Genomic DNA, 18,289 nt, shown 5'->3' with positions numbered 1-18,289 from the left:
AATTCTGAGAGAGAATTAATCTGCATTTGGAGAGGCAGGGATTAATCAAGAACAGTCGACATGGTTTTGTTAAGGGGAGGTCATATCTGACCAACTTGATTGAATATTTTGAAGCAGTGATCAGGTGTGTAGATGAGGTTTAACGTAGTCTACTTGGACTTCAGCAAGGCTTTTGATAAGGTTCCCCCATGGGAGACTGATAGCGAAGGTAAGAACCCATGGGATCCAAGGCAATTTGGCAAATTGGATCCAAAATTGGCTGAGTGGCAGGAAGCAGAGGGTAATGGTCGAGGGGTGCTTTTCTGACTGGAAGCCTATGTCCAGTGGGGTCCCGCAGGGATCAGAGTTGGGGCCCTTGCTGTTTGTGGCTTACATAAATGATTTGGAATGTAGGAGGGTTAATCAGTAAGTTTGAGGATGATACAAAAATTGGTCAGGTGGTAAATAGTGAGGAGGATAGCCTTTGATTGCAAGAGGATATGGATAGCTGGTCAGATGGGCTGATCAGTCCCAAATGGAATTCAATCCGGATAAGTGTGAGGTGATGCACTTGGGCAGGAGAAACAAGGCAACGGAATACATGATAAATAACAGGACCATGGGAAGCACCAAGGATATGAGGTGTGCAGGTACACCAGTCCCAAAGATAGCAGAGCAGGTGGATACAGTGGTTAAGAAGGCATATGGTATACTTGCTTTTATTAGCCGTTTAAGAGAAGGGAGGTTATGCTGGAACTGTATAAAATGTTGGTTAGGCCATAGCTAGAGTATTGGGTGCAGTTCTGGAATCCACATTATAAGAGGGATGCACTGGAAAGGGTGCAGGTGAGATTTACCAAATGTTTCCTGGGCTTGAGAGTTTTAGTTTCAGATTGGAAAGACTTGGATTGTTTTCCTTGGAGCAGAGGAGACTGAGGGGGACATGACTGAGTTATGGACGGCATGGTAGCACAGTGGTTAGCACTGTTGTTTCACAGCGCCACGGACCCAGGTTCGATTCCCGGCTTGGGTCACCGTCTGCACGTTCTCTCCGTGGGATTCCTCTGGGTGCTCCAGTTTCCTCCCACGAGCCCTGAACAGGCACCGGAGTGTGGCGACTAGGGGATTTTCACAGTAACTTCATTGCAGTGTTAATGTAAGCCTACTTGTAACACTAATGATGATTATTATTATTATGAGTTGTATAAAATTACGAAGAGCATAGATAGAGCAGACAGGAAAAAACCTCTCCACTTGGTGACCAGGGGGGTATAGATTTAAGGTAAAGGGCAGAAGGTTTAGAGGGTATGTGAGGAAAAACCTTTTTACTCAGAGGGTGGTGGGAGCTTGGAACTTGCTGCCTGAAAGGGTGGTGGAGGCAGAGACACTCATAACATTTAAGAAGTATTTAGATGTGCATTTGCGATCCCAAGGCAGACAAGGCCATGGGGCAAGTGCTGGGAGATGGGATTAGAATAATTAGGTGGTTATTTTGATTGGCACAGTGAACCAAAGGGCCTTTTCTGTGCTGTACGACTGTATGACTCTAATTCCTGTTATAATTCTAATGATCTGATTTACAATTTCACGGTGATATTCATCTGATGAAACATCTCAATTAGTTTATAACCTTGATTTAATTTTTGCTTCAATGAACAGATTTTCTAAGAGATCCAGAAGACTCGAGCGCAACCTGTCAATTCTGGAAAGACATGGGCAGGACATTCCTGGAAGCAACTCTCGCCTCCCATGGGTCACTTTGCCAGAAATATTTTGGAGAGAGTCAAGAATTTCAAGGCCACAGAATGAGCTCAGCCATGGGAATGTGGAATTTTAAGTTAATTCTGTGTTGAAATGTCTTCTATTCAGAGGAATTCACTGAGGAGAACTACAGATAGATGACCTAAATGGATCATACAAAATATGTATCATAATAGTCTTGTAGAGATTCAATGGATTTACTTTGGCAAGGGTGAGACTTTGCATAATTAGGTGGGTTATGTAGAGTTCAGAGTAGAGCAAAGTGGCTGCGAAAGGAACAAGCTCGATGTGCTAGGATCACCTTGTGATATCCAGAGCCAGTCTATATTCTCCTACTGATGTTAACCACCAACAGGCAGTGATGTGACGTACCTGTAACCGGCTGGCTGCCATGGCCTTGCTGACACCAGATGTTCTCCCCGTACGATGTGTCGCTGTGCTTCAATGTTCTGCAGCTTACCAGATGTTTTGCCCACTTCTCAGCCTTCTCGCTGATGACCGGGTTCAGGGTTAACACCCCCGCTCCGTGCTTTGCCCGATAGTCATTCACAGATTTCAGCAACTGCGCGGCAAAACTTCCAGAACCTTCACCTGAAAGAAAGAGATGTCAGTGATGTACTGTGACTGGGAACCGCAGAGCCTGTAGAGTGAGGGAGCTCATCCTGAGGCAGCACAATGGCTCTCTGAATCTGTCTGGGGACCATTACTGTAACAGTCTCTTTACTGATAGTGCAGGGACAATCTGTGTGTTTGTGGTAAGGGAGCGTGTGAGAGTGGATCAAAAACATGTTGGAAATATGCAGCAGATGCAAATAGAAAAAGACAGACTTGTGTTCCACCAGAAGCGGACGCGAATCATCAACAGAACCTTTTGTAGGATGGAAGAGAAATAGAAAGGAGCAGGGGTGGGTGAGGACAAGAAGCTCCAGATATTCATGAAGGCCCACCTTCTCAACCTTGCCCCTTGCCTGAGATGTGGTGATCCTCAGGTTAAACCACCATCAGTCAGCACTTCCCTTCAAAGGGGAAAACAGCCTATGGTCATCTGGACTATGGCGACTTTACCTGACCTTATTCGAACCATTGAGAGGAATGGTCTGAATTATTTGAAAGTCGCAGATGGGGGAAACAAGACCTTGTTAAGCGGTTTGAGAGCTTTTTCAGACTGGTTTCAGGAAATTGTGCTTCTTTGGGACCGTGTCCTTCCAGTCCTCCAAAGGCACAGGATGCTTTGTGAGGAGAAACCACTGGGATTGTAAGTAGGCTGATGGTTTGGACCCCCAACACACCGCACTCCCGCCATTGGTTGCTGGACACATTCCTCCTCATTCCTGCCTCACCTTCCCATGGTCAACTGATGAATGGACAGGTGAACAAAGTAGACAGCATTAACCAACCGGGTGACACTTCACTGTAAATCAAACAGTCATTGTCCCCAGTACAAACTATCACTGTGCATGCTTCTTTGATTTTTTTTTTCCCTTGGTTGCCAAGAGTTCATCTTCAATTCCTGGAGACTCCAGGCTGTTCCTAGAGGGTTAGCAACCTAACACTGGTCCTTGGACTATAGGAAAATGGGGAAATACATGAGAAAGACCCGGTCTGAAATGAAAAGCTGTGTTAGGTTGTCTTTCACAATACTGTGCTCAATCTGTGTATGGAGATGCAGAGGTGAGTCTGTAGTCTGACAAGAGAGAGCATTAGGAATACAATCCTCAGTATTTCTGTGAGATGTGGAACATCGCTCGAAGGCACATGCTGTGATGTGAATCTGATTGCTATGGAGGAAGTGATGTCAACCATTTCTGTGATAGGTGAACCAGCTTCCCAGTCTCATACTTCCTGCCCTGTATCTCAAAGCAGCAGGACTGTTTTTCATCAGTAGCCCCCATTAGAATTAGAGAGCCTCACCTTAATTTCAGGGCATGGTGCTTGGAGTAGTAAATGTTCATATTGTTCAGGTAAGGGTGTGTTTCGGTGTGCAGACCTGTAGGTGTCTGTAACGTGCATTGTGTGCAAATGACAATATGTGGTTCTATAAACGTGACTGTGTATGTGAGTTTTGAGTGTGTCTACGTCTCCGTTTATGTGAGTGGTGAGTGTGTATCGGAACATAGGAGTCGGTCATTCAAGCCTGATCTGCCATTCTGTGAGATTATGGATGATCTGTGATCTAATTCCATACACTCACTATTACAAAAATCTATTAATCAAACAAAAATCTACCATCACAAATTTTGAATTAGCAAATTACATCGCATTAACTGCCATTTGCAGAAGAGAGTTCCAAACTTCAATCTCCATTTGTTTGGAGGAGTGTTTCCTAACTTCATTTCTGAAAGGAGTGATTCTAACTTCGAGACTCTCATCCCAGTCCTAATTTCCTCAAATGTTCCATGTGCAGGTGGGTATGAATGAGGGGCAGCATGATAGCACAGTGGTTAGCACTATTGCTTCACAGCTCCAGGGTCCCAGGTTCAATTCCCGGCTTGGGTCACTGTGTGGAGTCTGCACCTTCTCCCTGTGTCTGCTTGGTTTCCTCCGAGTGCTTCAGTTTCCTCCCACAAGTCCCGAAAGACGTGCTATTAGGTGAATTGGACATACTGAATTCTCACTCTGTGTACCCCAACAGGAGCTGGAATGTGGCGACTGGGGGATTTTCACAGTAACTTCATTGCAGTGTTAACTGTAAGCCTACTTGTGACAATAAAGATCATTAAAAAAAAATTAAAAATGTGGTTCGGAGTGTATGTATGTCCAGTTGTGTTTATGTGGGTGTGGGTATGTGTTCCTGATGTATATTAATGTTCTGGATCTTGGTGTGCAGGAGATAATTTCAAAGTTTGCAGATGACACAAAACTTGGAAGCATTGTGAAGAGGACAGTGTAGAACTTTAAAAGGACACAGACAAGTTGGTGGAATGGGTAAATAGGTGGCAGAGGAAGTTCAATGAGGAGAAGTGTTAGGTGATACATTTTGGCAGGAAGAACATGGGAAGACAATATAAAATAAGGGGTATTATTCTTAGAGGGACCTGGGTGTATATGTGCAGAGATCATTGAAGGTGGCAGGACAGGTGGAGAGAGCAGTTAATAAAGCAGATAGTATCCTGGGCTTTATTAATAGGGGCATCGAGCACAAGAGCAAGGAGGTTATGCTGAACTTATACATGACACAAGCTGGAATATTGTGTACAGTTCTGGGCGCCACACTATAGGAAGGATGTGAACACATTGGTGAGAGAGCAGGAGAGGTTGACAAGAATGGTTCCAGGGAATGAGAAACTTCAGTTATGCGGACAGATTGGAGAAGTTGGGACTGTTTTCCTTGGAGAGAAGAGGAGGTTTGATAGAGATGTTGAAGATCATGAGGGGGCTGGACAGGGTAGATAGGATGAAAATGTTCCCGCTCGTAAAAGAACCAGGAACAAGGGGGCACAGATATAAAGAGATTTGCAAAAGAAGCAATTATGATGTGAGGAAACAAGTGGTTGGGGTTTGGAATGCATTGCCTATACGTGGGGCCGGTTCAGTCGAGACATTCAAGAAGGCATTAGGTGATTACTTGAATAGAAACAATATGGAGGGGTAGGGGGAGAATGGTGCTCAGTCATAATACTCATTTGGGAGCTGGTGCAGACCCATTGGGCCAAATGGTGTTCTTCTGTGTCACGCCTATTCTGTGATTCTCTGTATTTGTGTAGGTGCTAATTCCAAAGGGATCTGGAAGGTCCTCGAGCTCAGAATGACTCAGTCAATTTTTAGCTGGAGGAAGCTGTGACTCATCCAAGATTGGATGGACGCCCGAGGCTGGATATTCAATCTGGAATCTGGAACCCAATGCCCGGATCAGTTCCCGACCCTGTGCCGCGTCAACATCAGTGACACAATGCGATTTTCAAATTCAAAGGATTGATACAGCCACGCTCTGCTGGGTGAAAGTTCCAGGCCTTGCGTGATACGCATACTTTCTTGAACATCAAAGTCATATGGTTCCTCAGTATCAGAGATCCCAGAGGCATTGCAGGGCCATGGGAAGACAATGGCGAAGTTCATGCAGTCTTTGTGCACAACTCAATGTTCCAGCACATGAGCTCCTCCGTTGAGAGTGGCTAACCTCTTGGAGAGCCTTGTGCAGCACCACTCTGGGTGGGCGTAGCAGTAGCGTGTGGAAAAGCACAGAAAGAGTGAGATTCGAGCGTCAGTGTTGTTGATGATGTGGAGATGCCAGCGTTGGACTGGATGAGCACAGTAAGAAGTCTTACAAAACCAGGTTAAAGTCCAACAGGTTTGTTTCGAATCACTAGCTTTCAGAGCACAGCTCCTTCCTCAGATTCACCACCCTGTTAGACTTTAACCTGGTGTTGAAGACTTTGTACAGTGTTGCTGATGGCACAGAAATGTTTGCGATGGATGCCTCACCCAGCATGAAGGGTATAATGAAAGGGCTGTGGCAGTCAAAGAGGTTATTGGGTAGCTGAGTCTATTTCCCATTTCTCACAATTGTTTCCCATTGACACTCGGGGCTGATGCTGTTACAGCTGCCTTCGAAAATATCCCAGATTATTCTGTGTCTCTGAATTGAAAATCTCAAATGGCTGTTCCAATAACCTTCACAGTGAGCTCTACAATCTGTTCATCGGAGGCTTCTGGGTCGCTGAGCCACTTCACTTTTGAAAATCGCATTGTGTACTTGAAGCGTTGAGATTCAGTGATGCCTACGAAGAGCATGGTTTTCAATGTACACTGTGATGACTGGAAGACTTTAGGATTATTGGATTCTAAGCATTAGGCAATTTAAGGGTTATAAGGTTGGCTTTACAGTTTGTTCGACTGCAGTGGCCATGTTTCAAAAAAAGAATTCTGTTTTGCAGAGCCTGGGTGATTTTCGCAGCCAGAAGGTGAAATTGACAAAGGAATGTGTTTTTCGGTCTGGACTAATGGACTGTGGTTTGACTGAGGAAAGTCCCTGGGGAGTTAATGTTTTGCAGCCTGCAGAGATCATTTGTTTTTCAGCTTGGGGAGATGAGATCATTGCTGAGTGGAGCCAAGGAATGCAGTGAGACATTTTGAAAATCTTTAGAGAGAGGCAGTTTTTGGAGAAAGACATTAGAGAAGTAGAGTTTTTGGAGAAACTTTGGAGGAGTTGAATTCTGATCTGCCTGACGCTGAGTCCACAATTCTCCCATAGTAAGATAGATTGAGAGCTGTATGTTTCTTTCTTGTTGTTTGATGGGAAATTGAGTAGTAGTGCTGCATCCACTGTTATTTGTTATTTACATTAATGGTTTGGATGAGAATTTAGGAGGCATGGTTAGTAAGTTTACGGATGACATCAAGATTGGTGGCCGAGTGGACAGTGAAGAAGGTTATCTAGGATTTCAACGGGATCTTGATCAATTGGGCCAGTGGGCCGATGAATGGCAGATGGAGTTTAACTTAGATAAATGTGAGGCGATGCATTTTGGTAGATCGAATCAGGGCATGATCTACTCAGTTAATGGTAGGGAGTTGGGGAGAGTTACAGAACAAAGAGATCTAGGAGAACAGGTTCATAGCTCCTTGAAAGTGGAATCACAGGTGGACAGGGTGGTGAAGAAGGCATTCAGCATGCTTGGTTTCATTGGTCAGAACATTGAATACAGGAGTTGGGACGTCTTGTTGAAGTTGTACAAGACATTGTAAGGCCACACTTGGAATACTGTGTGCAGTTCTGGTCACCCTATTATAGAAAGGATATTATTAAACTGGAAAGAGTGCAGAAAAGATTTACTAGTATGCTACAGGGACTTGATGGTTTGAGTTATAAGGAGAGGCTGGATAGACTGAGAATTTTTTCCCTGGACCGTAGGAGGCTTAGGGGTGATCTTATTGGGGTCTATAAAATAATGAGGGGAGTAGATTAGGTAGATAGTCAACATTGCTGTTTGTCATTTTTATCAATGACCTAGAGGAAGGCGCAGAAGGGTGGGTGAGTAAATTTGCAGACGATACTAAAGTCGGTGGTGTTGTCGATAGTGTGGAAGGATGTAGCAGGTTACAGAGGGATATAGATAAGCTGCAGAGCTGGGCTGAGAGGTGGCAAATGGAGTTTAATGTAGAGAAGTGTGAGGTGATTCACTTTGGAAGGAATAACAGGAATGCGGAATATTTGGCTAATGGTAAAGTCCTTGAAAGTGTGGATGAGCAGAGGGATCTAGGTGTCCATGTACATAGATCCCTGAAAGTTGCCACCCAGGTTGATAGGGTTGTGAAGAAGGCCTATGGAGTGTTGGCCTTTATTGGTAGAGGGATTGAGTTCCGGAGTCGGGAGGTCATGTTGCAGCTGTACAGAACTCTGGTACGGCCGCATTTGGAGTATTGCGTACAGTTCTGGTCACCGCATTATAGGAAGGACGTGGAGGCTTTGGAGAGGGTGCAGAGGAGATTTACCAGGATGTTGCCTGGTATGGAGGGAAAATCTTATGAGGAAAGGCTGATGGACTTGAGGTTGTTTTCGTTGGAGAGAAGAAGGTTAAGAGGAGACTTAATAGAGGCATACAAAATGATCAGGGGGTTGGATAGGGTGGACAGTGAGAGCCTTCTCCCGCGGATGGATATGGCTGGCACGAGGGGACATAACTTTAAACTGAGGGGTAATAGATATAGGACAGAGGTCAGAGGTAGGTTCTTTACGCAAAGAGTAGTGAGGCCGTGGAATGCCCTACCTGCTACAGTAGTGAACTCGCCAACATTGAGGGCATTTAAAAGTTTATTGGATAAACATATGGATGATAATGGCATAGTGTAGGTTAGATGGCTTTTGTTTCGGTGCAACATCGTGGGCCGAAGGGCCTGTACTGCGCTGTATTGTTCTATGTTCTATGTTCTATCTTTCCCCAAAGGTAGGGGAATCTAAAACTAGAGGGCATGGGTTAAGGTGAAGGGGAGAGATACAAAAGGTTCCAGAGTGGCAATCTTTTCACACAGAGGATGGTGAGAGTCTGGAACGAGCTGCCAGAGGCAGTAGTAGTGATGGATACAATTTTGTCTTTTAAAAAGCATTTAGACAATTATATGGGTAAGATGGGTATAGAGGGAAATGAGCCAAATGCGGGCAATTGAGACCAGTTTAGTGGTAAAAACTGGGCAGCATGGACAAGTTGGGCCGAAGGGCCTGTTTCCGTGCTGTAAACATCTATGACCTCTAGTAGTGTTTAAGGCGTAGTTGTAAGCTGTTCTTTTTGGGTGCGAAGTTAAAAACTTTAATATTGTATTCATAATAAGGTTTTGTTGCAAAAATACACAAGCCCATTTTTTTATGCAATCACGCCTGGAGCAAATCATTCTTTCCACACATTCTTACAAATAAACTCAATATTGGGGTTTTGGTCCAGTATCCTGTCACTGTTGGAGTCTGGTCTGGGATGGTAATAGCGCCCACATTGCCACCTCACCCTCATGGGCCCTTGAAGTTCCAGTCCTGAGACTCTGTTCATACTGCTTAGGAGTTGCCTGAATTTGCTCTTGGGTCTCTGTTCCATTTCAAACATAGTTTTCAGTTTTCTGACTGGTTATAGTCTTTCAGAGAACAAAGCTCATACCTGGCAATGGTGCCACCCTGCTTGTTGCTGGTATCTTGCCGCTCTCTTCTTGTGCTGACCCACCCTCGCCCTCCTTCACCTTGCTGCCAGCGGGCAGGACGTTTTTCGCAAAGTAGCCCGGGTTGGTGATGTTACCCGCCGGGTCAAACTGGGCCACGACAATGGTGAGGCCTTTGCCATCAGAAGCCAGCCCAACTCCGACCTCCTTGGACTCTCTCCACACCAACTGTGTGAAATGACCTACAGAGGAACAACAATCAGATGATTTACAAAGAGTACAGAACAGTGCAGCCCACACACACAATCTGCCAACTAATAGTACATGCCCAGCAGCACACAAGAAATAATCTTGTCATGGATCTCTCACCTAAAGCCTATACCAGAACTTGGAAAACGAAGCTACTCATTCCCAGCTTGAGTATGGCAGTGGAGAAACCAGTAACAGCGACTTGCCTTTAACAAAGAATATCGTCCACATCATAAAGGCCTCATTAACAAACTGGCAACAAACATGGGGAGGTGGTGGCATGGTGGTATTGCCATTGGACGAGTAAGCCAGAGGCCCAGAATAATGCTCTGGGGACCCAGGTTCAAATCCTGCCACTGCAGATGGTGAAATGTGAATTCAATAGAAATCTGGAATTATAAGTGAGCAGCACTGTAGCACAGTAGTTAGCACAGTTGCGGAACTTGGCTATAAGTTTCTGCTTGGCGGGCAGGAATGTTCCCTTCCAGTCGGGGAACACTTCAGCAGTCAAGGGCATTCAGCCTCTGATCTTCGGGTAAGCGTTCTCCAAGGTGGCCTTCAGGACGCGCGACAACGCAGAATCGCCGAGCAGAAACTTATAGCCAAGTTCCGCACACATGAGTGCGGCCTCAACCGGGACCTGGGATTCATGTCGCATTACATTCACCCCCCACCATCTGGCCTGGGCTTGCGAAATCCTACCAACTGTCTGATTTGTTATGTTGTAGGTGTAACATAAGCGGCTTCCTTGTGGTGCACTTGACAAAGGAAGGTTCTGACGTGGAGATACCTTCAACACGTTTATTAAACTATTTACACTTCTATTACTCGGGTTTGACACTACCACTAATCCTACTATAGCTACCCAGACTGACTAACCAGTTGCTGCAATCCACGTGGTGGGTGTAATATTGAATCAACCCTGTGTCTCTACTCACTGACTGTCTCCACTGGAAAATAGCAGATCATGTGTGTGGTGTCCTTTATATATGGGTTGGTGTAATGCCCTCCTGTGGTGGTGTCACCTCTGTGTGTGTCGTGAATGTCCATTGGTCGTGTCCTATCTAACTGATCTATTGGTTGAGTGTGTGTGTGTGATGTCTCTGGTGCTCCATCTAGTGTCTAGCTAGCCTACATGCATTTACATTGATGCACATCACCACACTGTCCTGGCTTGAGACAATTCACACCTCTCCGGCTCTGTAAAGTCTTAATTACCTGCAAATGCTCGCATTCAAAGTATCGTCCTGCATCTTTGACTTTGTCTGTAAAAATGTTTCTGGAACCTCCCTCTTCTTTCACCTGAGGAAGGAGGAGTGCTCCGAAAGCTAGTGTTTGAAACAAACCTGTTGGACTTTAACCTGGTGTTGTAAGACTTCTTACTGTGCTCACCCCAGTCCAACGCCGGCATCTCCACATCACGTTTGAAGTGAATGAAACATTGCCTCATCCAAAATCGTGTCTTGGCTTTGTCGTCAAGCCTCAGGTGAAATCAGAGTGAGGGTTGGAAGTGAGGGAGGTTTAGAAATGTGCATCTTAGGATGAACGAGTTCGAGAAAAGGAGTCAGGTTCACCAAATGAAGCTCCCACTCTGCTCTGCCCTTCTCAATCTTTCCTTTGGCCTCACTTTTTTATTATAAAATGTAGCCATGGTTAAGAAAATGAAAGCATGTGTGCTGGCCCCAGCTTGTCCAAATGGCGACCAGCACTGGGGATCATTGCAGATCAGTGAATTTGTGACCGATGGGTGAAAAAGACATGGTGATGGGTGGGATACAGATGTCAGAGTTTTGGATGATCAGAATTTTACAAAGGGTGAAAGGTGAGAGGCCAGTCATGAGGGCATTGGAGTATTCGAGACGGGAGATGACAAAAACATGGATAAGAGTTTCAGCAGTAGATGGGATGCGACATGGTATGAAAGTGAGCTTGTAGCGTTGGACTTAGGTAAACTTTGTGATGGAGAGGTCATTGAGTAGGGAGCTCTGCTTGGAGTCAAAAGGATGGTGAGGTTGCAGTTGTTTTGTTTCAGCCTCAGGAGGTAACCGGGAGCGTTGGCAAGTGGGCCATTGGTGATGGATTTACAAGAGGAATTCAGTGAGGGGAATTTGCAGCATATTCCAGTGCTGGAAAGCTGACAGTCTAACACCACAGACACAGGGGAGGGGTTGGAAGAAATGGAGAAGTAGGACTGGATATTTTCAGCGTACATGTGAAAATTGACCCCAGTCAAAAACCCGTCCATGGCAGTGTGGTATAAGAATGGAGTGAAGTGCGACTGACTTCAGAAGGCTTGCACCTGGCGAGCACACCTTCAACGGGAGCTCGGAGGTGAGCTCAGCACTCATGGTGTGGATCCGCGTATTCAGGGGAGAGAAGCTACAGGGATTTGATTCGGGGAACGCCAGCTTGACTCAGGAGTATCGGGGGTTGACTTTGGGACATCAGGCTTGACTACAAGGGTACCAGGAAGGGAGACCGGGGTCAGGCTCAATGAAAACTGGGGTAAGACTCGAAGGTAGACTGAGGTAAGACTCGTAGGGATACCAAGGTAAGACTCGGAGAGTACTGGGGTAAAACTCAAAGAACACAGAGGTGAGACTCCAAGGGGACTGGGGTAAGATTTGGAGGGAACTGGGTAAGACTTGAGGAGGACTGGGGTAAGACTCGAGATAGACCAGGATAAGACTCCAAGGAAGACTGGGGTGAGACTCGAAGGAAGGCCAAGGTAAGACTTGAGGGAGACTGGGATGAGACGCGAAGGGAGATTGGGGTAAAACTTAAAGGGAGACCAGGATAAGACTTGAGGGAGACTGGGATGAGACGCAAAGGGAGATTGGGGTAAGACGTAAAGGGAGACCAGGATAAGACTTGAGGGAGACAGGGGTAAGACTGGAAGAGAGATAGGGGATATGACTCTCCAGTGTACCTGGGGCCTAGTCGGGTGAGACCAGTGGGTTGACTCCTGGAGATCGGGGTTTTGACTCCAAGGTGCTGGGGGGTTGAGCCCATGGTAGCGGAGGCCTGATTGGGGAAAATGAGGTTGGTGGGAGGGGGTGGGGGGGGTGGTGGGGGGGGTGGGGGGGTGGGGTGGGGGGGGGGCGGGCGGTTGGCAACTCTCCAGTGTAAAAAGCCCCGTCCTTAAGGATGCCTTCTGCTGCCGGGCCACGGGTCTCTTAGAAGGGCCTCACGGAGGAAGAGAAGCCTGGGGCAGTGCATTTGGGGGGGTGGGGGGGGGGGGGCGCGGGTCATTATGGACTGACAGTTCCACTCAAATTTAGTGGGGTTGGAGAGGGTGGGGCTTCTGGAGTTGGCATGTTGCCAAGGGCAAGGCTAATTGAAAAACATGTCAGTCATCAATATACTGTTACAGCCGAGACTTTTTAGCTGTTCAATTGACATGCCTGGTGTCAAACTAGTCTCGTAATTATACTGCAGGGATCAGTGCTTGGACTCCAGCTAGTCACAATATATATTAATGATTTAGATGAGGGAACTAAATGTAATACCTCCAGATTTGCAGGTGGCATAAAGCTGGGTGGGAGAGTAACCTGTGTGGAATATGCAGAGATGCTTCAGTGTGATTTGGACAAGTTGAGTGAGTGGGAAAATGCAGATGCAGCATGATGCGGATAAATGTGAAGTTATCCACTTTGGTAGCAAAAACAGGAAGGAAGATTATCGGAATGGCTATAGATTAAGAGAGGGTAATGTACAATGAGACCTGGGTGTCATCTTCCACCAGTCACTGAAGGTGCTGGTGCAGCAGAATGTGAAGGAGGCAAATGGTATGTTGGCCTTCACAGCAACAGGATTCGAGTACAGAAGCAGGGATGTCTTGCTGCAATTATACAGGGCCTGGGTGAGGCCACACCTGCAATATTGTGTGCAGTTTTGCTCTCCATATCTGAGGAAGGATGTTCTTGCTTTGGAGGGAGTGCAGAGAAGGCTTGCCAGACTGATTCCTGGGATGGTGGGACTGACAAATGAGGAGGGAATGAGTTGGTGAGGATTATATGTGCTGGAGTTTAGAAGAATGAGGAGGGGATCTCATAGAAACCTATAAAATTCTAACACGAATAGACAGGGTGGGTGCAGAAAGGATGTCCCTAATGCTGGGAGTCCATAACCAGGGGTCTGGATTAAACCATTTAGGATTGAGATGAGGAAATATTTCAACCCATAGAGTGGCAAGCCTGTGGAATTCTCTACCACGGAAAGCAGTTGAGGCCAAAACATTGTGGGCAGAATTCTTCGCTGGCTGACTTGGTAAGCGCTATTGGGCAGAGAATTGATTTTGATGCCAGTTCACAATTTTCCAGTGCCTCGACAGCAGCGTCAATGCATTCCAGAACGCAAGTACAGTAAACGCCGTTGGCATATAATTAGTGGGTCTGACCCGGTATTCTCTGGGGCCTCCGCCGGAAAGCTGAAGAGCAGTGCAAGCAATGAATTCACTAACTTTTCACTACCCTTTCCTGAAATCTGCCTCCTCAAACAAAAGTTTTTAAAGCAGCTTCTTTTAAAAGTTTCAGTGGCTATCTGAAAAGTCCATGCTTTCTGCTGTGGAAAAGGTGAAGAGAAACCACTTAGCTGCTTGTGATGTGATGAGGAGCTGTCAATCATAGCAAGAATGTTTGTACACATTGTGGTTGGCATCAAAGGAGAATGGAGATGCATTCAAGGTGAAGGGAAAGAAAAATAAACAATCCACAAAGCACCTGTGTCTGGACCAATGAAACTGTCACTGGCTGGTGAAATGTATTGCTGTGTGAAATTGAATGGGAGATTTGCACTTCAAAGGCTGTCAGGGGATTTCAAGCCCTTTCAAGTGTTCTGAGTTTTCAAAGCCTCTGACACTTGGGTAATTTGGACATTCTGAATTCTCCCTCGGTGTACCCGAACAAGCGTCGGAATGTGGCGACTAGGTGCTTTTCACAGTAACTTCATTGCAGTGTTAATAAAGACAATAAAGATTATTTTTTTAAAATTAAAAATTAACTTGTAAATGCTCCTTCTTTAAAGAATTTTGTCTGAGGCAGTTGATATAATAACAATCTTTATTGTCACAGGTAGGCTTACATTAACACTGTAATGAAGTTGCTGTGAAAATCCCCTAGTCGCCACATTGCAACGCCTGTTCAGGTACACTGAGGGAGAATTCAGAATGTCCAATTCACCTAACAGCACGTCTTTAGGGACCTGTGGGAGGAAACCGGAGCACCCGGAGGAAACCCACGCAGACACGGGGAGAACATGCAGACTCCGCACAGACAGTGACCCTAGCAGGAATTGAACCTGGGACCCTGGAGCTGTGAAGCAACAGTGCTACACAGTTTGCTACCCATTAGGAAAGGGTAGATGAAAATGCAGTGATTTGGCAACCTACTGCTTGGACTGTTTGTCAGCTTTCAGGCAGGGGGTGACTGATATCGGTGACTGATGGAGGTCTCTGATTGGATGGTCTGATAGGGATCTCTAGTGGGTGTGACTGATGGGAGGTACTGATGGGGGGTCTAATGGGGCAGCTGGGGGGGGGAGCGGACCTTACCCCAGGATTCTTGATGGATCCCCTCCCTCTTCTGCAGCCTAGCAGTGGGAGAGGGGCTCTACATCAGTGCCCTGATCCCCTTCATTCTCCTCGTGCTCCACCATGGCAAGGCTGCGTTTGGTCAACCTTGCACCAAGGCCCACTTGGTGTATTTCCCAGGGGGAGCGAATCATCACGGTGAGCGGTAATACCCCAGCTTCAAGCCCGTTAATTGCATGAATATGCAATCTTAGCATTGTTTTGCATGTTCCGGGCAGCGCGGGGCTCGGAGCATAGCAACGGGCACCAATCCCTTTTTTCAGGGATGCTCCATTCTCCACCCGATTGGTATTCCTGAACGGAGCGGAAGTTAATGGAGAATCCCGCCCTCTGTCTTTTCAATCCTGATGCAGTGTGTTTTATTCATGATCCCAGAGTGACTGATCATTGCATGGACCAATCAGAAACTTACCACAATTCTTCTGAAACCCAGGAGAGGAGAAATCGTAATTTTTAATTTCATCGTACCAATAATCGACAACTTCCTTTCCTGCAAACATTGAGAGAATAATTTAATTAAACCCATTGTCATCTAAAAGAGCAGAGTCTGACTGATATATAAGTAACCTTGTTTTAGAAACACCTATCACAATTAAACAACAGTAATCATAACCTCCTATATAACAGACGACTCTGCTAAATCCATTATAATTAACCATGTTATGAAAAACTGCTTTTGGAATAAACTGTTATAAATTCATTTTAATGAATTCCTGTGATAATAAGCTTCTATTATACTAAACCCAATCCTGACAAATTTATGGTGAAAAAATTCTTGATAAATGTCCGGTCAAAAATCCTGCTATAAATAATTACTGTAATTATAATATTCTGTTATAATTTAACTCTTATTAAAGCAAATCTCTGTCATGATACAGCTCTACTACAGTGAACTCCTCCTATTCTAGATACTACATTATATCCATAACTAAGCTGCAGCTGTATTTGACACTGATGTAATTAGGTTTATTCGAGTACGCTTCCATTGATATCATAGAATTTACAGTGCAGAAGGAGGCCATTCGGCCCATCGAGTCTGCACCGGCTCTTGGAAAGAGCACCCTACCAAAGGTCAACACCTCCATCCTATCCCCATAACCCAGTAACCCCACCCAACACTAAGGGCAATTTTGGACACTAAGGGCAATTTAGCATGGCCAATCCACCTAACCTGCACATCTTTGGACCGTGGGAGGAAATCGGAGCACCCGGAGGAAACCCCCGCACACACGGGAGGATGAGCAGACTCCGCACAGTGATCCAGCGGGGAATCGAACCTGGGACCCTGGAGCTGTGAAGCAATTGTGCTATCCACAATGCTATCTGAGGCTGCAGTATAAACAGAGCAAATAAGTATTTGCTCCCTGTCTTCAGATTCATATTTTTCACTCACATATGGAACATTATTTTCTGAAAAGATAAGTTTGCAAAGCGACATTATCAGGAATGCAACTATCTGGAATGGAGCTTGTGCCCAGCTCAAACTGACTGTCAGGTGTGAGTACTATCAGCTGAGGGAAAATGGGCGGCATGTTGGCACAACGGTTAGCACTGCTACACCAGGGTTCAAATCCAGCCTTGGGTGACTGTCTTGTGTGGAGTTTGCTCATTCCCCGAGTGCCTGCGTGGGTTTCCTCTGGGTGCTCCATTGGCCAGCTTGCCATCCTCACTCGCTGCAATCCTGTTTGGCCTCAAATGTGAATAAACATTGTACACGACACAGAAAAAATTTGTTGTTCAAGAAAACAGAGCTTTGAGCACATAATCTAGGTTGATACCCCTGTGCGGTACTGAGGGAGTGTGCTGCACTGTCAGCAGTGTCACCTTTCCCCTGTGCGGTACTGAGGGAGAGCTGCACTGTCAGCAGTGCCAGCTTTCCCCTGTGCGGTACTGAGGAGTGCTGCACTGTCAGCAGTGCCACCTTTCCTCTGTGCGATACTGAGGGAGTGCTGCACAGTCAGCAGTGCCACCTGTCCCCTGTGCGATACTGAGGGAGTGCTGCACTGTCAGCAGTGCCACCATTGCTCTGTGCGATACTGAGGGAGTGCTGCACAGTCAGCAGTGCCACCTGTCCCCTGTGCGGTACGGAAGGAGTGCTGCACTGTTGGCAGTGCCACCTTCCCCCTGTGTGGTACTGAGGGACTGCTGCACTGTCAGCAGTTCCACCTTTCCCCTGTGCGGTACTGAGGGAGTGCTGCACTGTCAGCAGTGTCACCTTTCCCTGTGCGGTACTGAGGGACTGCTGCACTGCCAGCAGTGCCACCTTTCCTCTGTGCAATACTGAGGGAGTGCTGCACTGTCAGCATTGCCAGCTTTCCCCTGTGCGGTGCTGAGGGAGTGCTGCACTGTCAGCAGTGCCACCTTTCCCCTATGCGGTACTGTGGAAGTGCTGCACTGTCAGCAGTGACACCTTTCCCCTGTGCAGTACTGAGGGAGTGCTGCATTGTCAGCAGTGCCACCTTTCCCCTGTGCGGTACTGAGGGAGTGCTGCAATGTCAGCAGTGCCATCTTTCCCCTGTGCGGTACTGAGGGAGTGCTGCAGTGTCAGCAGTGCCACCTTTCCCCTGTGCGGTACTGAGGGAGTGCTGCATTGTCAGCAGTGCCACCTTTTCCCTGTGCGGTACTGAGGGAGTGCTGCACTGTCAGCAGTGCCACCTTTCCCCTATGCGGTACTGAGGGAGTGCTGCACTGTCAGCAGTGCCACCTTTCCCCTGTGCGGTACTGAGGGAGAGCTGCACTGTCAGCAGTGCCAACTTTCCCCTGTGCGGTACTGAGGGAGTGCTGCACAGTCAGCAGTGCCACCTTTCCCCTGTGCGGTACTGAGGGAGTGCTGCACTGTCAGCAGTGCCACCTTTCCCCTGTGCGGTACTGAGGGAGTGCTGCAATGTCAGCAGTGCCACCTTTCCCCTGTGCGGTACTGAGGGAGTGCTGCACAGTCAGCAGTGCCACCTTTCCTCTGTGCGGTACTGAGGGAGTGCTGCACTGTCAGCAGTTCCACCTTTCCCCTGTGCGGTACTGAGGGAGAGCTGCACTGTCAGCAGTGCCACCTTTCCCCTGTGCCGTACTGAGGGAATGCTGCACTGTCAGCAGTGCCACCTTTCAAATGAGATTTTAAACTGAGACCCTCCG

At 46.8% G+C, this 18,289-nt stretch overlaps 1 protein-coding gene across 1 annotated transcript in view; it reads right to left on the bottom strand.

Annotated features, from left to right (window-relative positions):
* The window catches only part of glipr2 (GLI pathogenesis-related 2), a 117,817-nt gene that overhangs the window by 35,543 nt on the left and 63,985 nt on the right, over window positions 1-18,289 (bottom strand). Inside the window, exons 7-9 of the mRNA XM_072488147.1 lie at window positions 15,573-15,650; window positions 9,324-9,563; window positions 2,113-2,331 (exon numbers count right to left, since the gene is read on the bottom strand). Of these exons, the coding sequence (XP_072344248.1) occupies window positions 2,113-2,331; window positions 9,324-9,563; window positions 15,573-15,650 (537 nt within the window). The remainder of the gene's footprint in view (window positions 1-2,112; window positions 2,332-9,323; window positions 9,564-15,572; window positions 15,651-18,289) is intronic.

Source organism: Scyliorhinus torazame, chromosome 22, assembly GCF_047496885.1.
Source record: "Scyliorhinus torazame isolate Kashiwa2021f chromosome 22, sScyTor2.1, whole genome shotgun sequence".
NCBI lineage: Eukaryota > Metazoa > Chordata > Chondrichthyes > Carcharhiniformes > Scyliorhinidae > Scyliorhinus > Scyliorhinus torazame.
This window is presented reverse-complemented; position numbering and strand designations above follow the sequence as displayed.